This window comes from Pristiophorus japonicus, chromosome 1 (assembly GCF_044704955.1).
Source record: "Pristiophorus japonicus isolate sPriJap1 chromosome 1, sPriJap1.hap1, whole genome shotgun sequence".
NCBI classification, from domain to species: Eukaryota; Metazoa; Chordata; class Chondrichthyes; family Pristiophoridae; genus Pristiophorus; species Pristiophorus japonicus.
In genome coordinates, this window is record NC_091977.1 from 249,300,582 (window position 1) to 249,318,281 (window position 17,700).

Genomic DNA, 17,700 nt, shown 5'->3' on the forward strand with positions numbered 1-17,700 from the left:
GCTGGCTGGGAAAAATCCGCTGGAACTTGGACGACATCCAAGCGCTTTCGTCCGTCGACGAAGCCTCATGTGCGCAGATTCTGAGCAGGTTTCCATCGTTGTTCGAGCCAGGCATTGGAAGCTTCTTGGGGGCGAAAGTGCAGATCCATTTTATTCCCGGTACCTGACCCATCCATCACAAGGCACGGGCGGTACCATATATGATGCGTGAGAAAGTGAAAATTGAGCTGGACAGGCTGCAGCGAGAAAGCATCATCGCGCCGGTGGAATTCAACGAGTGGGCTAGTCCGATTGTCCCAGTACTTAAACAGGACAGAACGGTCAGAATTTGTGGGGACGATAAAGTAACGATTAACCATTTTTCGCTACAGGACCAGTACCCACTACCCAAGGCAGACGACCTATTTGCGAACGAGGGAAGACGTTCACCAAGCTGGATCTGACCTCGGTCTACATGACGCAGGAGCTGGAGGAGTCTTCGAAAGGCCTCACCTGCATCAACACACACAAAGGTCTGTTCACCTATAACAGATGCCCATTCGGGATTCAGTCGGCCACGGCAATCGTCCAACGGAACATGGAGAGCCTGCTAAAGTCGGTTCCTTGCACCGTGGTTTTCCAGGACGACATACTGGTTACAGGTCAGGACACCATTGAGCACTTGAAGAATCTGGAAGAGGTTCTCAGTCGGTTGGATCGCATGGGGCTCAGGTTGAAACACTCGAAGTGTGTTTTCCTGGCACAGGAGGTCGAGTTCTTGGGAAGAAGAATCGCAGCAGACGGCATCAGACCCACCGACACCAAGATGGAGGCCATCAAGAACGCACCGAGACCACAGAACGTGACGGAGCTGTGGTCGTTCCTGGGACTTCTTAACTATTTCAGTAATTTCCTACCTAGGTTAAGCACCCTTCTAGAACCCTTACATGCACGACTGCGCAAGGGAGATGACTGGGTCTGGGGGAAACCACAAGAGGCTGCCTTTAAGAAAGCCAGAAATCTGTTGTGTTCAAACAAACTGCTTGTCCTGTATGGCCCTTGTAAAAGATTACTGCTAGCTTGCGATGCGTCGTCATACGGGGTCGGTTGTGTGTTACAACAGGCTAACTAATTGGGGATTTTGCAACCAGTCGCTTATACGTCCAGAAGTTTGTCCAAGGCCGAAAGGGTCTACAGCATTGGCTCTGGCGTGCATTTATGGGGTAAAGAAAATGCACCAGTACTTATTTTGCCTCAAGTGTGAGCTTGAAACTGACCACAAGCCGCTCACATTGCTGCTCTCTGAGAGCAAAGGGATTAACACCAATGCCTCTGCCCACATCCAAAGATGGGTGCTCACGCTGTCGGCATACAACTATGTAACTCGCCACAGACCGGGCACAGATGCTCTCAGTCGGCTGCCATTGCCCACCACCGGGGTGGAAATGGCACAGCCAGCGGACATGCTCATGGTAATGGATGAATTTGAAAACGAAAAGTCCCCCGTTACGGCCTGCCAGGTCAGGACCTGGACGAGTCAGGATCCTTTACTATACTTGGTAAAAAACTGTGTCCTCCATGGGAGCTGGTTCAGCATCCCAGCGGAGATGCAGGAGGCAATTAAGGCGTTCCACAGGCGCAAAGATAAAATGTCCCTGCAGGCGGACTGTCTGTTGTGGGGCAACCACGTGGTCTTGCCCAAGAAACGCAGAGATATGTTCACTTGTGAACTGCACAGCACCCACCCAGACATTGTAATGATGAAAGCCAAAGCCAGATCCCCATGTGTGGTGGCCCAGCATCGACTCAGATTTAGAGTTATGCATGCGCCAATGCAACACTTGCTCCCAGCTGAGCAATGCAACCAGAGAGGCACCATTAAGTTTGTGGTCGTGGCCCTCCAAACAGTGATCGAGGATCCACGTGGACTATGCGGGCCCATTTCGAGGCAAAATGCTTTTGGTTGTCGTGGACACTTACTCAAAATGGATTGAATGTGCAATAATGTCTGTAAGCATGTCCACGGCCACTATTGAAAGCCTATGAACCATGTTTGCCATGCACGGCCTGCCTGATGTCCTAGTCAGCGACAATGGGCCGTGTTTCACTAGTGCTGAATTCAAGGAATTCATGACCCACAATGGGATCAGGCACGTCCCATTTGCCTCTTGCAAGCCCGCATCCAATGGCCAGGCAGAACGGGCAGTTCAGACTATCAAGCAAAGCCTGAAACGCGTGTCGTAAGGCTCCCTGCAGACCCGATTATCCTGTGTGCTGCTCAGCTACCTCACCAGACCCCACTCACTCACCGGAGTTCCACCAGCCGAGCTGCTCATGAAAAGAGCGCTCAAAACAAGGCTCTCTCTTGTCCACCCTGACCTCCATGATCACATGGAGGGCAGGCGGCATCAACAAAATGTGTACCATGACCGTGCAAATTTGTCATGCGATATTGAGGTCAATGATCCTGTGTTTGCACTCAATTATGAATATGGTCCCAAATGGCTCGCTGGCACGGTCACATCTGAAGAGGGGAACAGGGTGTTTCAGGTCAAATTGGCCAATGGACTAACGTGCAGAAAACATTTGGCCCAAATCAAATTGCGGTTCACCAACAGCTATGAACAACCCGAAGAAGACACCACCAACTTTGACCCTCTAACACACACACAAGTGGCAACTGACATCATGGTTGACCACGAAGCCGAACTCATCATCCCCAACAGCCCGGCAAGGCCGGCTGCCCAGCAGCCCAGTGAAGAACCATCCAATTCACCAACATCCACATTTGTACCGAGACGATGGACAAGGGAGCGAAAAGCCCCAGATCGTCTCACCTTGTAAATAAGTGTACTGTTGACTTCACGGGGGAGTGATGCAATGTATTTAACCCTGTGTAACCTGTATGACACCTGACCACCAGAGATCCCAGCATCCCTTGGGAGCACGGTATATAAAGCAGGCCACCCTCGAGATACCTACACTCTGGAGTCTTAGTAAAGGAGCTAAGGTCACACTTGCTCATTGTACACATTACTCAGTTTCATCATTTATTGTGAACGTATCAGAATCTCCCTCCTGCCTCCCACAACAGCCAAGCAAGCACACAGCACACCTACAGACGCTTTCAGTCCCTCTCTTGAAACACTGGAAACGAGCGTTGCCATGCTGTTGCTATGGTCGGCGACACTTTACGGCAGATGGTCAAAAAATGTTAATGCTAACACCCATTTTTAGATTGCTCGCGGTAACGCCCATTTAAAAAAATGGAAAGTTCGGGTTTTGGAAATGGGCGATAATCCGGCGATCTCAAAACCCATATTTACCACCCACGTTGGAAATAACGCCCATTTTTGGCCGATTTGCACAAAAGTGGAAAGTCTAGCTCATGATCTGAAAATTTGCAGATGATAGCAAGATCTGTGTGAGTGTTCGGACTGTGAATGATGTTCGTCTGCTTCAGGCGGATCTTATTGTGTTGGGAGATTGGGCTCATGACTGGCAAATGATGTTTAATTAGGATAAGTGCAGTGTTATAGAATCATAGAAATTTACAGCACGGAAGGAGTCCATTTCAGCCCATCGTGTCCGCGCCAGCTAACAAAGAGCTATCCAGCCTAATCCCATTTACCAGCTCCGTAGTCCTGTAGGTTACAGCACTTCAAGTATCCTTTAAATGTGGTGAGGGTTTCTGTCTCTACCACCCTTTCAGGCAGTGCGTTCCAGACCCCCCACACCCTCTGGGTAAAAAAACCTCCCCTCAAATCCCCTCTAAACCTCCAACTAATTATTTTAAATCTATGCCCCCTTGTTGTTGACCCCTCTGCTAAGGGAAACAGGTCCTACCTATCCACTCCATCTAGGCCCCTCATAATTTTATACACCTCAATTAGGTCTCCCCTCAGCCTCCTCTGTTCCAAAGAAAACAACCCTAGCCGATCTCTCCTCATAGCTAGAAGTCTCCATTCCAGTCAATATCCTTGTAAATCTCCTCTGTACCCGCTCTAGTGCAATCACATCTTTCCTGTAATGTGGTGACCAAAATTGCACGCAGTACTCTAGCTGTGGCCTAACTAGTGTTTTATACAGTTCAAGCATAACCTCCCTGCTCTTGCATTCTGTGGCTCAGCTAATAAAGGCAAGTATTCTGTATGCCTTCCAAACCACCTTATCGACCTGGCCTGCTACCTTCAGGGATCTGTGGACATGCACTGCAAGGTCCCTCTGTTCCTCTACACTTCTCAGTGTCCGACCATTTATTGTGTATTCCCTTGCCTTGTTAGCCCTCTCCAAATGCATTACCTCACACTTCTCCAGATTGAATTCCATTTGCCACTGTTCTGCCCACCTGGCCAGTTCATTGATCATCTTCCTGCAGTTTACAGTTTTGTTCTTTATTATCAATCACACAGCCGATTATAGTATCATGTGGGCAGGGCAAATGCTCAACATTCATACACTCTTCAGGGAAAAGCAAAAAAGGTGGGGAAAGAAAGAGATCTGTGCATTCTACTGTATACATCGCTAAAGGTACATGAGTAATGCCATGAAGCGATGGCTAGAATAAATAGGGTATTGAGGTACATTCATAGGACAATTGATTATAAGATGAGGCATACTATTTTATCCTTAGAATACTGTGTCCAGTTTTGGTCTCCTCACATGGTGGTTGATATTGAGGCCTTGGAAAGGGTGCACAGTAGGGCCACTTGGCTAATTCCCAAGTATAGCCTAAAAGAGTTGGGACTCTACACTTTAGAGAGGCATAAACTTGGGCGTAATCTGATTGAGGTTTATAAGATGATGAAGAGAATAGATTATGTTCCAGTTGACAATTTGCTCCAATTAAATAGGTTAGGGAGGTCCAGGGTTCACAATTTTACGTTGTGCAAGACCAAATCTAGGTTAGATGTCAGGAGGTGGTGCTTTTCCCAGAGAATAGTGGACCTCTGGAGCAGACTGCCATGTTGTGTGGTGGATGTCAAATTGCTGGATTCCTCCAAGCGAGAGCTGGACCTGTTTCTGGTTGGGGAGGACATCACCTCTTACGAAAGGAAAATACTTCAGGGCCAGAATGATTTCCTGGAATAGTTTTTATCACCTAGAAAGGTCGGAGAGAAATTGCCCAGATTTTTTTCCCAAAATTGCCTAGGTTTTTAGCTGTTTTTTTCACCTCTCCCAGGAGCTCACATGGTTTCAAGCGGGTTGGGGATTGTATATGTTGTGATCCACAAGGTATTGCAATTGCGTGGGACATGTTAGATCACCAGAGTGTATTTACCTGTCTGTCATTGTTTACATATTTGATGATGTCCCCTGTAACACCCAAGAATGAGCCTAAATGCAAAATTAAGTGCTATGACGACCTCCTGGCTGTACAGTGTCCATGGAAGAGTCTGGTTGCAGGTCAGGGTACAGAATGTCGAACAGGTCTGTTACAGCCTCTCTAATGAAACATCACCCAAAAAAGAAACAACTTTTATTTACATAGTGCCTTTCATGTTCTCAGGATGTTGCAAAAGCACTTCATAGCTAATCAATTACTTTAGTAGTGTAGTCACTGTTATTTTGTCAGCAAAGGTGGCAACCAATTTGGACACAGAAAAGTCCCACAAAGTGCAAATGAGATAATGGGCCAGGCAATTCTGAAAACAGACGTCATCAGACAAGTCCAATTATGTTCGGCTATGAGGATAACAGCAGTCGTCAGCTGTCTGCATCTTATATAATTTCATCTCGTCTCCTTAAACCAAATAACATAAACGTAATGGGATTGTGCAAGTACAAGTTGAACTAACTGAAAATGGCAATGCCAACACACTTGACGCAGTCAAAAAAAAGTGGCCTCAAATAAATAGTAAAAACATTCCTATTCTACAGAACCCAAAATTATTCTCATCAAAATGGCAGTCCCTATCAGCCAGCAACCTATAATGCTCATTTTATTTGACAAGACTGTGCAGACATTTAGGGGGTAGATTTTAACCCCCCCAAAATAGGTGAGTTTGGTTTGGGGGATGTTAAAATGTAAAAAAAAATTGAAACAGTAACTCAACCCATCTCAAACTCACCCACTTTCTCTTTTAACAGTGGCAGGATGAAGGACAGTCGACCAATCCACTCTCAGAAGGCGAATTCGTCATTGAAACCTTTTAAAGAGGCTGTGTGCCTCCATTTAGCAAGGTTTCTAATTTTAACTACTGTTGTCTGCATTTTCTGGACCTCAGAAAATCCGGCAGGTGAAAGGATGCGAGAAGGACTGGATCCATAAGGTAAGTATTTTTACAGCACTGTTTGTGAACTAGGAGAAGCAGTAGTGTTTTCTAGAGTCCCAACAAGCTATCCTCCACCCAAGCTATCCACAACTTCCATGATCTCCCCCTGAACCCCGCCTTCAAGCTCCCCCTGAACCCTGTGAGCAACGACTCACCCGATCTCCCCTCCCCCCCACCCCCAACACCGATTACCCTGACCCCCCCAGCAACGGCCACCCGCCCTCCCACTCCCGTGATTTCATCCCCAGCAACTACAAAACTTACCTGATAATGGACTGCCGCCTTTTCTGGAGCCTTCACTATCTGACAGGCAACCAAGCCTGTCAATCAGGTTGGCTTCCGGGCAGTTTAACAAAAAACTCCACACACTTTTGGGTTTCTCAACCACAACTCCTTCCCTTCCCCAGTAAATATCGCAGCATTAATGCCAGGAATCTGGGTGTCTGTTCATTTGTATATATTAACTGACTAATTAACATACTTAAATAATGCTCTCACTTGAACAACAGCTTCTCACAACAATATCCTTTCTGGCTTTACATTTACATTGGCTGAAAGAAGATCTGGTGAGAAGAATCACCACCAGCAAGAGTCATCATCATCATCATCATAGGCAGTCCCTCGAAACGAGGATGACTTGCTTCCACGCCAAAAAGGGATGAGTTCACAGGTGTTTCAATGAAGGACCTAATATTCCAGATCCCAAACTACATCTTGAAGGGTGGAAGATGCCTGTGTGTGGATTTTTTTAATGTGTGGTGGCCGTTGCACACCAGCCACCACACGGGCTTGCCAGAGCTAGGTCTTGGTCCAGTGGCAAGGATTAACCAAAACGACTGGAGACCAGCTTTGCTGCATGGACCTAGTGCGCACACATATCACAGTGTGGGCTGGCCCGTGCTGCCCCAAGCTCTTGAGAGCCCCAAACTCACGCCTCTCCTGGGCCCCGGTCACTTCCCTCTACAAATTCTTGCCGCTCCTTCGCCCCTCCTGCTGTGACTGCCCGCTCTGCAATCACGCACTGCCCGGCCCGGAAATTGGTGCGGTCCCAGCCTGCAAGACCATCAGCAGGCCGGGGCCATTGGAGGGAGCAACGTGCAGCGGCATATCATTGCAGGGAGCAGCGCGTTCTGCTGCATAAGGGCGACGGATGCGAAGCCAGGTCGCTGATTGCAGTGCGGCAGGCACTGTAACTATATTGAAAGCTCACCGTAGTAAACCTACACGTGCAAAAGAATCATTTATGGATATATAGGCCTAGACATTCAGGTGCTAACTGGCCGACTAAGCTCCCAATCTGACAGGCAGAAAGCGCCCGCACATTTCCAGGTGCAAATATACCTCCCACCATATGGATAAGGTAAATGCGCTGGCGGCAGGAGCACAGGTCGGGATTATTTAACGGCCAGAATAATTTATTCAAATTAGGGTCCTGCGCATTTTTGATTTTTGACTGCCCCAACATTTCGCTCGCTACGTTCTGAACTCATCACAGCATAATGTGGTGCTAACCATCAGGAAGGCCCCCCATACTTAGAAGAATGTGGGCCTCTAACTGCATCAACCCCACATTGCCACCATTCTCCCAGCCCCCCACCCCAATCACGCCTACCCGTGGCAATCAATTGTTCCCCCCAAAAAACACTGCTACCTCTCGGTCTGATCACCCACCCTTCCTCACTTACCTGAGGTCCGCTACGATGCCAGCAATGGCCCAATCTTCAAGTATGCTTCACCAACAGCTCTGTGCAGCTCACTGGCTCCATGAAAATGAGGCCCAAGGCCCAATGTCGGGGGCGCCTTGAATCTTACTATTCAGGCACCGAGTGCATTCCCCGCGCACCCAGAAATTGGCACACCAGAATTTATAGGCCACACATTGTAAACCCAGTAGCAATAAAAACCGGCCCATCTGTTGTTGAGTCTATTCATTGTACATGAGAGTTGTGAACCGAGTATTTTGAGAACATAACATTACCACCTTAAAATTTTTCTCAAATTTTACAAATTCACCATTATGAACATTTATGTAACTATCTTACCAATTATATTTTTTCTTTTCTTTTCTAGTTTGGACTCAATTATCTCTTGCGTCCTTGATGATGATGTTTGAGCAGAAAAGTTGATGTAAACCGGGACATAGCCAGACTCTTCTTGAATTTGATTCAGCAAATTTCGTGCAACCACAGACTGTAATAAGAATAAAAAATGTTTCGGAAAATATCTACTAAATCTATCAAAATGCAAACATTACTCATCTTATAACTGAAGTATCTAATGTAAAATGTATATAAACTGGAGCCAAATGGTGTTGTGCCCACTTTAGAAATGCACATCCAGAGGAATCTGGAGTCATGCTCCCCAGGTAACTTGTTTTTTTGACATTTTACAATATTTTGCAGTGGAATATATTACATTCTTTAGTAGCAATTATAGAAGTGGGTATACTGCACAATGCACCAAATGCTGCACGGTTTACTGGCCAGAAAGAAGATTTGCTTGCAAACTGAACACAAAGCCATTAACATCTGCAGGGACCCAAAGCTGCCAGGGTCCTATTGACATATGCATGTTGAATCATGATGATGTCATCGAGACTCAATGGCAATTTTACTAGGAGGACTGAACAGCAAAATAGTTTCCTGCCAGGCCAACTCAGTGAAGAAGTGGATCAGGGCAAGAAGAGGATTGGGAGTGTTCCTCCAGGTCCCATAAGGAATTCTTAGGTCTGCCCTGTCGCACTTCGATCACCCTCCCCCCCACAATCGTGGAAACTTCCACAGGAGATAGACAGATTTTTGAAAGATAAGGGAGTCAAGGGTTATGGTGAGCGGGCAGGGAAGTGGAGTTGAGGCAAAGATCAGATCAGCCATGATCTTATTGAATGACGGAGCAGGCTCGAGGAGCCAAATGGCCGACTTCCTCTCCTATGTCTTATGTTCTTTTGTAGGATAGCACGGCGGCCGATAGTGCTACCACTAATGGACAAGAACACGCCACACTCAGAGCTACTCCCTTGTGCTGCTGCTGCAAGGTTCCCCATCTTGGAATACTGTAGGTGGAATATTCTCCGATCATTTAGCAGTGAATAAAATTAATTTAATACATCAATGAATTATTTTTCTCCTGAGAATTCCCACTTACAGAGCACTGTCCAGCAGACAGAGAGGGTCCAGTCTGTTAGTGGCAGCAGGACTCCGTGAACAATGCTGAGGCAGGAGGGGCCTGTTCCTATCTATTGGAAGCAACAGCATTCGAGGAGCTCTAAGAAGCGTTAATGAAGCAGCTAGGCTTTAACAACCGGGGGCAGACGGATGAGCTGACCCTTCCTAATTTGCTCCCAGGCTGGGAGCGGTGGGAACGGGTTTCCGCGCTGCCCGTGCTGCCACCCGTCGAGCACGCGCCAACCCCCTTTCCGACCCCTGCAGGAAATTGCCCCACGGGAAATTGCCCCGTGGAAAATTGCCCTGCCACCAGTTGGTGCTACTGACAGCTTTCCCCTGTGGGAAGCTGTGTGTGGCTGGGCGGCAGGTCCACCGTTAAAGGGGAGGGCGAGGTTGCCATCTTATTTTAACTGTCGGCCGACTGCCAGGTCAACCCGACAATGGTGGCCACAGGTTCGGTCGCGCCACCAACAGGCACCCCCTCTTGGGTACTGGGTCGCTGGCCTCGCTGAAATCGTCCCTGGTGGCCCAGTGGGCATATTTAAACCCATGCAGAGTTCGCATTGGCCCGCCTCTTTAACTGAAGTCGTCAGCGCGGCGCTGATGACCCAGAGTGATGGCTGCTCCACTCCAACAGCATTTCCACCCCTCAACACTGCCCGACCGGAAATAAACACCAAAGAGGTGAACATAGGTCCAATCTCCGCCCCATGGATTGGAGCTGAGACAGACCTAAGGAATCGGTGAGTGCGCTTATTTTCTGGTCGGGAGGCAATTTTGGCCCCACATCTTCACTTTCAGCAGCAGAAAAGTCAGCTTATGCTTCTCTCCTGAAATTATATGTGGGCATACAGTACATACTCCTGCTATAGCATCACTAAAACAAACTGACTGGGAGGAGATAAAATATGCAAGATTTAAATTTTAATGAATAATTTGGAGAGAGGCATTTGAGCAGCAGCTTGTGGAAGTCAATGCTCCAGTTGTCTTCACATGCTCTCAGATCATTTAGCAGTGAATAAAATGAATTTAATACATCAGCAAATTCTTTCGCTGTGTATCTAAGCACAGGATTTCTTCATTTTAATCAATGAAGTTAATTTCTTAAAACTTTATTCTTTATTTTCCTAACATTACACAATTGAATTTACAGCTGATCTGCCACTCTCCACTCTATGCATCCAAGCTTTTAGTAGCATATCAAATAATGATGAAATATATCACTGAAAACCTATTGAATTCTCAGCAGGTACATGGAAGTGTAGTGAGCCAGCACTTCAGCTGTGCACCATGAGTCAATCTTGCTGCATGATGTGGCAGGGAAGTGGAAAACAAAATATTAGGTAAATAATTAACTTTATTCATTAATTAAAATGATAACCAGTCCCCTTCTTAGAAATATAGTAAAATAATCAAATGAGGTGTAAAATCAACTTTATTGGGTCAGCAGTGTCTCAGTTGGTAGAACCCTTGCACTGTCGGAGGTGCCGTCCTTTGGATGAGATGTTAAACAGCTCTCTCAGCTGGAAGGAAAAGATCCTATAGCACTATTCGAAGAAGAGCAGCGGAGTTATCCCAGGTGTCCTGGCCAATATTTATCCCTCAATCAATATCTTTAAAACAGGTTATCTGGTCATTATCACATTGTTGTTTGTAGAAGCTTGCTGTGCGCAGATTGGCTGCCGCGTTTCCTACATTATAACAGTGACTACAAAAAGTACTTCAATGGCTATCAAGTGCTTTGGGATGTCCGGTGGTGGTGAAAGGCGCTAGATAAATGTAAGTCTATCTTTTTTTATATTGACTCTCAAATGGCCTGCAATATTAAGAATGGGGCCTAGAAATTCATTAGCCCCTGAAAACGGGCATGGGGATCACAATGCACTATCGGATGAGTTAGTAAACAAGACTCTGTCTGCCTCTCAGGTGGACATAAAATATCCTACAGCATTTTCTGAAGAAGGGCTTGGTAGTTCCCCTGGTGTCATGGCCAATATTCATCTTTTAACCAACATCATTAAAAAAAGATTATCCGGCCATTTATTTCACTGTTGTTTGTGTGACAATGTTGTGCAAAAATTGGGTGCCACTTTTCCCACAGGCCAAAATTTAACCCTGCTTGCCTGAAGGGAACGGGGTGGATGGTTAAAATGGCGGTCCCACACTTGCTGCATCGTTACTGATGTGCTCCTGCCCTGCGCCATTTTAACTGCACAGCTTTGTTTTCAGGAAAGACGACAACCACAGCCTCATAGTTAAAATCAGGGACTGTGACAGAATTAGGACCCCTTTACCATTTTACAACAACAACAACTTGTATTTATATAGCGCCTTTAATGTAGTAAAATGGCACGTCAAAGGAGTATTACAAGACAAAAAAATTTGGCACCAAGCCGCATAAGCAGAAATGAGGGCTGATGACCAAAAGCATGGTTTATGAGTTAGATTTTAAGGAGCATCTTAAAGGAAGGAGAGGTTCAGGCAGGAAATTCTAGAGCTTAGGGCCGAGGCAACAGAAGGCACGGCCACCAATGGTTGAGCGATTATAATCAGGGATGCTCAAGAGGGTGGAATTAAAGGAGCGCAGATATCTAGGGGGGGTTGTGCGGCTAGAGGAGATTACAGAGATAGGGAGGGGCGAGGCATGGAGGGATTTGTAAACAAGGATGAGAATTTTGAAATCGAAGTGTTGCTTAACCGAGAGCCAATGTAGGCCAGCCAGCAGCAGGGTTGATGGGTGAACGGGACTTGGTGCGAGTTAGGACACGGGTAGCTAAGTTTTGGATTACCTCAAATTTATGTAGGGTAGAAGGTGGGAAGCCAGCCAGGAGTGCGTTGAAATAGTCAAGTCTAGAGGTAATAAAGGTATGGATGAGGGTTTCAGCAGCGGATGAGCTGAGGCAAGGGCAGAGACAGTCGATATTACGGAGGTGGAATTAGGCAGTCTTAGTTATGCTTAAGATATGTGGTCAGACGCCCAGTTCAAGGTCAAATATGACACTAACTCTGCGAACAGTGTAGTTCTGCCTCAGACAGATGTCAGAAAGAGGGATGAAGTCAGTGGCTAGGGAACAGAGTTTGTGGCGGGGACTGAAAACAATTGCTTCAGTCTTCCCAATATTTAATTGAAGAAAATTTCTGCTCATCCAGAACTGGATGTCAGACAAGCAGTCTGACAATTTAGAGACCTTGGAGGAGTCAAGAGAAATGGTAGTGAGGTAGAGCTAGATGTCATCAGCGTACATGTGGAAACTGACGATGTGTTTTTGGATGATGTCGCCAAGGGGCAACATGTAAATGAGAAATAAGAGGGGGCCAAGGATAGATCCTTGGGGGACTGGGACACCAGAGCTAACGATGTGAGAGCGGGAAGAGAAAAATCATGGAAATTCAGCCTTGTGCCTGACCCGCCAGTAAAACCTAATGGGATTAGAGTTTCAGAGCTACTGAAGCTGTATATAAAGTGGCACACCACTACAGGTCAGTGGATAATGGGATCTTTTTGCTGCCAGGAGAGTTTCCAGCTTCCAGATCGCTTCTTTCCAACTTTCTCTGCCTTACCACCATCAGAATGCTTCATCTGCTTATGATGAGGGCGATTATTGCTGGTTTATTCTCGATAGAGGAAGATTTGCAGGAAGAGAAGCAGTAACGGTAGCATAGTGGTTATGATACTGGACTAGTGATCGATAAGACACGAGTTCAAATCCCACCATAGCAGCTGGGGAATTTAAATTCAGTTCATTAACTAAATCTGGGGGAGGGGGGGGGAAAAAGCTAGCACCACTAATGGTGACCATAGAGATATTGCTGTAAAAACCCATCTGGGTCACTAATGTGGGAAGGAAATCTGCTGTTCTTACTTGGTCTTGCTTATGTGACTCCAGATCTACAGCAATGTGGTTGACTCTTAGCGGCCCTCTGAAATGGCCTGGCCAGCCACTCAATTGTAAAAAACTGCTATAAAAAAACAATAAGAATAAAAACGGACAGACCATCTGGCCTCGGCACCAGCTATGGACACGGCAACGGCACACCCAGCCTAGTCGACCGTGCAAGGTCCTCCTCATCAACATCTGGGGACTTGTGCCAAAATTGGGAAAGTTGTCCTACAGACTAGTTAAGCAACATAGTCATACTCTCAGAATCGTACCTTTCCTCCAATGTCCCAGACTCCTCCATCACCATCCCTGGTTATGTCCTGTCCCACCAGCAATACCCACCAGGGGTAACAGCACAGTGGTATATAGTCAGAAGGGAGTGGCCCTGGGAAGCTTCAACATTGATTCCAGACCCCATGAAGTCTCATGGCCTCATGTCAAGCATGGGCAAGGAAACCTCCTGCTGATTACCACCTACTGCCCTCCCTCAGCTGATGAATCAGTACTCCTCCATGTTGAACACCACTTGGAAGAAGGACTGAGAGTAGCAAGGGCACACAATGTACTCTGGGTGGGGGACTTGAATGTCCATCACAAAGAGTGGCCTGGCATATCCCTCATTACCATCAGGCCAGGGAACCAACTGAACCAGGCACACCTAAAAATGAGGTGCCAACCTGGGGAAGCTGCAACAGACCTGCATGCTATAGACAGGGCTAAGCGATCTCACAATCAATGGATCAGATCAAAGCTCTGTAGTTCTGCCACATCCAGTTGTGAATGGTGGGGAACCATTAATCTATTAATGGGAGGAGGAGGCTCCATGAATATCCCCATCCTCAATGATGACAGAGCCCAGCACGCAAGTGCAAATGACAAGGCTGAAACGTTTGCAACCATCTTCAGCCAGAAGTGCCGAGTGGATGATCCATATTGGTCTCCTCCTGAGGCCCCTACCATCATAGAAGCCAGTCTTCAGCCATTGATTCACTCCTGGTGATATCAAGAAACGGGCTGAGCGTACTGGATACAGCAAAGCTAATGGGCCCTGACAACATCCCGGCTGTCGTGCTGAAGACGTGCTCCAGAACTAGCTTCGCCTCTGACCAAGCTGTTCCAGTACATCGATAACACTGGCATCTACCGGTAATGTGGAAAACTGCCTAGATATGTCCTGTCCACAAAAAGCAGGACAAATCCAATCTGGCCAATTACCATGCCATCAGCCTACTCCCAAACATCAGCAAAGTGATGGAAGGTGTCATCGACAGTGCTATCAAGCGGTACTTACTCACCCATAACTTGTTCACCGATGCCCAGTTTGGGTTCCGCCAGGACCACTCGGCTCCAGACCTCATTACAGCCTTGGTCCAAACTGTTATGTATGTAAACACTACCAATGTGTAAGACTTGCCACCAGGGGCGCACCTGTGGGAGATCCAAGGGTCACCTGCACACCCTGGGCAAGCAGGTATAAAAGGCAGACTACCATGCTGCCTTCTGACTCTGGAGTCACAATAGAGAGACCAAGCTCACAACAGTTTGAGCTGAAGATGTATAGACTTGTGAAGTTATTCGAAACGTAACAATTGGCGATGAGTAACAGATCACGAACTTTCACACAGTTTTGACTGCCGTTGGTATTCTTGAGAGATTTGTTGAGGGTGATGATTGGGAAGCCTTCACTGAGTGTCTCGACCAGTACTTCATGGCCAACGAGCTGGAAAAGGAAGAAACCACGGTCAAGCGCAGGGCGATTCTCCTCACCGTTTGTGGGTCCACAATATATGGCCGCATCAAAAATCTGCTAGCACCAACGAAACCAACGGAGAAGACATATGAAGAGCTGTGTACATTGGTTCGGGAACACCTCAAGTCTTAGGAGAACATCTTGATGGTCAAGTATCGCTTTTATACGTACCACTGCTCCGAGGGCCTTGACGTGGCGAGCTATGTCGCCGACCTAAGATGCCTTGCAGGACCGTGCGTATTTGCTGGATTTTTGGGGGAAGTGTTGCGGGACTTTTTCGGGTCTTTTTCGGGCTTGGAATCGGCCACCAGGTCATTCTTCGCAAACTTCTGTCTGGCAAAACTCACCGGCAGGTACTGTGCATAAAATAATGCCTCCAGCCGGCAGAACTGTACATAGCAGGGCCTGCGCGCCCGCAGAGACGACCTAGAATGACTCAGAGTCCGCCGTGGGGCGTGAATGTGAATCCATTAGCACCATGTTGGCGCTGCGGGGGTAATCATCAAGCCCATCAATGTCGATTCAAGCACTACATGTGAAAGGGCTGTGGAACAATGGGGTACCTCCAGCAAACGTGCTGCGACTCACCACGTGGCAGAGTCGGCAGAAGATGACCAATCCGGCGCGGACCACGCTGAACGAGCAGGAGAGGCAACTCAACCTGAGGATGAAGAGGAAGTATATGGGAAACACACCTTCACCACCAAAGGCCCTCCGATAATGTTAAAAGTTAAACTTAACGGCACTCAAGTCTCCATGGAATGGGATACGGGGGAGAGTCAATCAAATATGAGCCAGAAGGCATTCGAGAGGCTGTGGGGTGACAGAGCACAACGACCCAAGCTGATCCTGATTCAGGCAAAGCTGCGCACCGACACCATGGAACAGATATCAGCTATTGGTAGTGCGGACATAAGAGTATCGCATGAGGGAGCGGTGCACGATTTACCACTGTGGATTGTTTCAGGTGATGGGCCAATGCTGCTTGGTATAAGATGGATGGAGAAGATTCGATGGAACTGGGAAGACCTCTGTGTACCTTCTCCGGCAAATGACATCTCCCTGGCTCAAAGGCTGAGCAAGCCCCCACCTTCAGCTGATCTAGGCATTGAAGTGCAGATCAATTTGCAGATCCCCGAGGCACAGGCCGCTCATCACGACCACGAGGAAGTGAAAATCAACCGAGCAGCGGTACAGGCGCGGTACCCCACACCCAAAGCTGACGACCTCTTCGTGATGATGGAAGAAGCTCCAGGTCGACCAAGCAGAGTGGGATACCGGCCAAAATGATCCGAATGCATCTTCCCAATGCCAGAGGCAAAATCCCTGGGGAGAAAGATCGCGGCTGTCGGCATCACGGAGACCACGGGACGGGAGTGCGTCCAGACCACGGGATGTCGCCAGTAAGGAAGACAATTGGGCTTGGGGCAAGGGTAAAGGGATGGCCGCTGAGAAGGCCAGGAACCCACTACATTCCAATAAGTTGTTTGCACTGCGTAACCCATGTAAGCACCCATTCACGGCAAATGATGGATTATCACATGGGGTCTGGGGTGCCTTACAACAAGCCAAAGTAGCGGGCGAACACCAACCGGTTGTACCCAAGGCCTGCGTTCACGGGACAAAAGAGACATACTAAAGCGTGTCCCAACATTTGCTCGAGTCAGACAAGCTGCTAATCTCACAGTTTTCAGAGAGCAGAGGTACCTTTATCAATGCTTTATCTCAAATAGATCTAACTGTCTGTGCACTGTAACACAGGCTAGGCACTGAGAACGGCGCTGATGCCCTCAGTTGGCTACCATTGCCCACCACCGGGGTGAAAACGGCACAGCCCGCAGACATGCTCGTGGTTATGAAAGTGCTAGAAAGCGAGGAGTCAACCGTAATGGCTCCCCAGCCAGGATCACACGTTATCACCTGCCAACGGCAAACCGCTAGACGGGATGTTGCAGCTTATCCGTCGCAAAGACGTAATGCTCATCCCATCAGATTGGCCCCTATGGGGCAACCCTGCAAAGAAAGGCAGGGAGGCTACACACAGTTGCTGGTCCTGGGCTTCCATACCATGGCCCAAGATCCAAGGGGACCACGCGGCCTCCCGCCACTACTGAAAGTCTCAAGGCCATATCTGCCATCCTTGGCTTGCCGGACCTTGGAGTCAGCGACAATAGTCCGGAGCGGGCAGCCCAAGTCATAAAGCCGAGCACCATACATGTTACGGTAGACTCCCCACAGACCCGGCTATCCCGGGTGCGATGCAGTCACTGGGCTGAATCACTCAGAACCGGGCCTTCCGTATGCTATCAGCAGAGAATTCGCCATGATCATATGGTTCCTCCACGTGACATCAGAATAAATGATGTAGACCATGATCATGGCCCCAGATGGGCTGCCAGCACTGTATTAGCCAAAGAGGGGAATGGAGTGCTTGTTATGAAAATGGAGTGTTTGTTGTGAAACCATGTAATGGGAAAACGCAGAAAAGCATTTGGACCAGACCAAACTGCGAACTGCAGATAACCAGGAACTACTGTGAAAGGACCTGGCCCCCAGCGACCCATTAACACAACTGACCTCACTGTCAACCACGAGGATGAACCCGCCATGCTCGACAGTCCGATCAGACCAGCCACGTGGCTGTGCAGCAA

The 17,700-nt window shown here is 47.8% G+C and overlaps 1 protein-coding gene and 1 long non-coding RNA gene across 3 annotated transcripts in view; one reads left to right on the plus strand and one right to left on the minus strand.

The window, feature by feature from the left end:
* The window catches only part of dnah6 (dynein, axonemal, heavy chain 6), a 669,683-nt gene that overhangs the window by 376,620 nt on the left and 275,363 nt on the right, over positions 1 to 17,700 (minus strand). For both annotated transcript variants that reach the window (XM_070888374.1, XM_070888373.1), the window contains exon 38: positions 8,297 to 8,444. In XM_070888374.1, coding sequence (XP_070744475.1) covers positions 8,297 to 8,444 — 148 coding nt within the window. The remainder of the gene's footprint in view (positions 1 to 8,296; positions 8,445 to 17,700) is intronic.
* On the plus strand, positions 6,094 to 8,475 carry LOC139269503 (uncharacterized). Its single transcript, XR_011594308.1, has 2 exons — positions 6,094 to 6,251; positions 8,325 to 8,475. It is a non-coding gene; the product is annotated as an uncharacterized lncRNA (long non-coding RNA).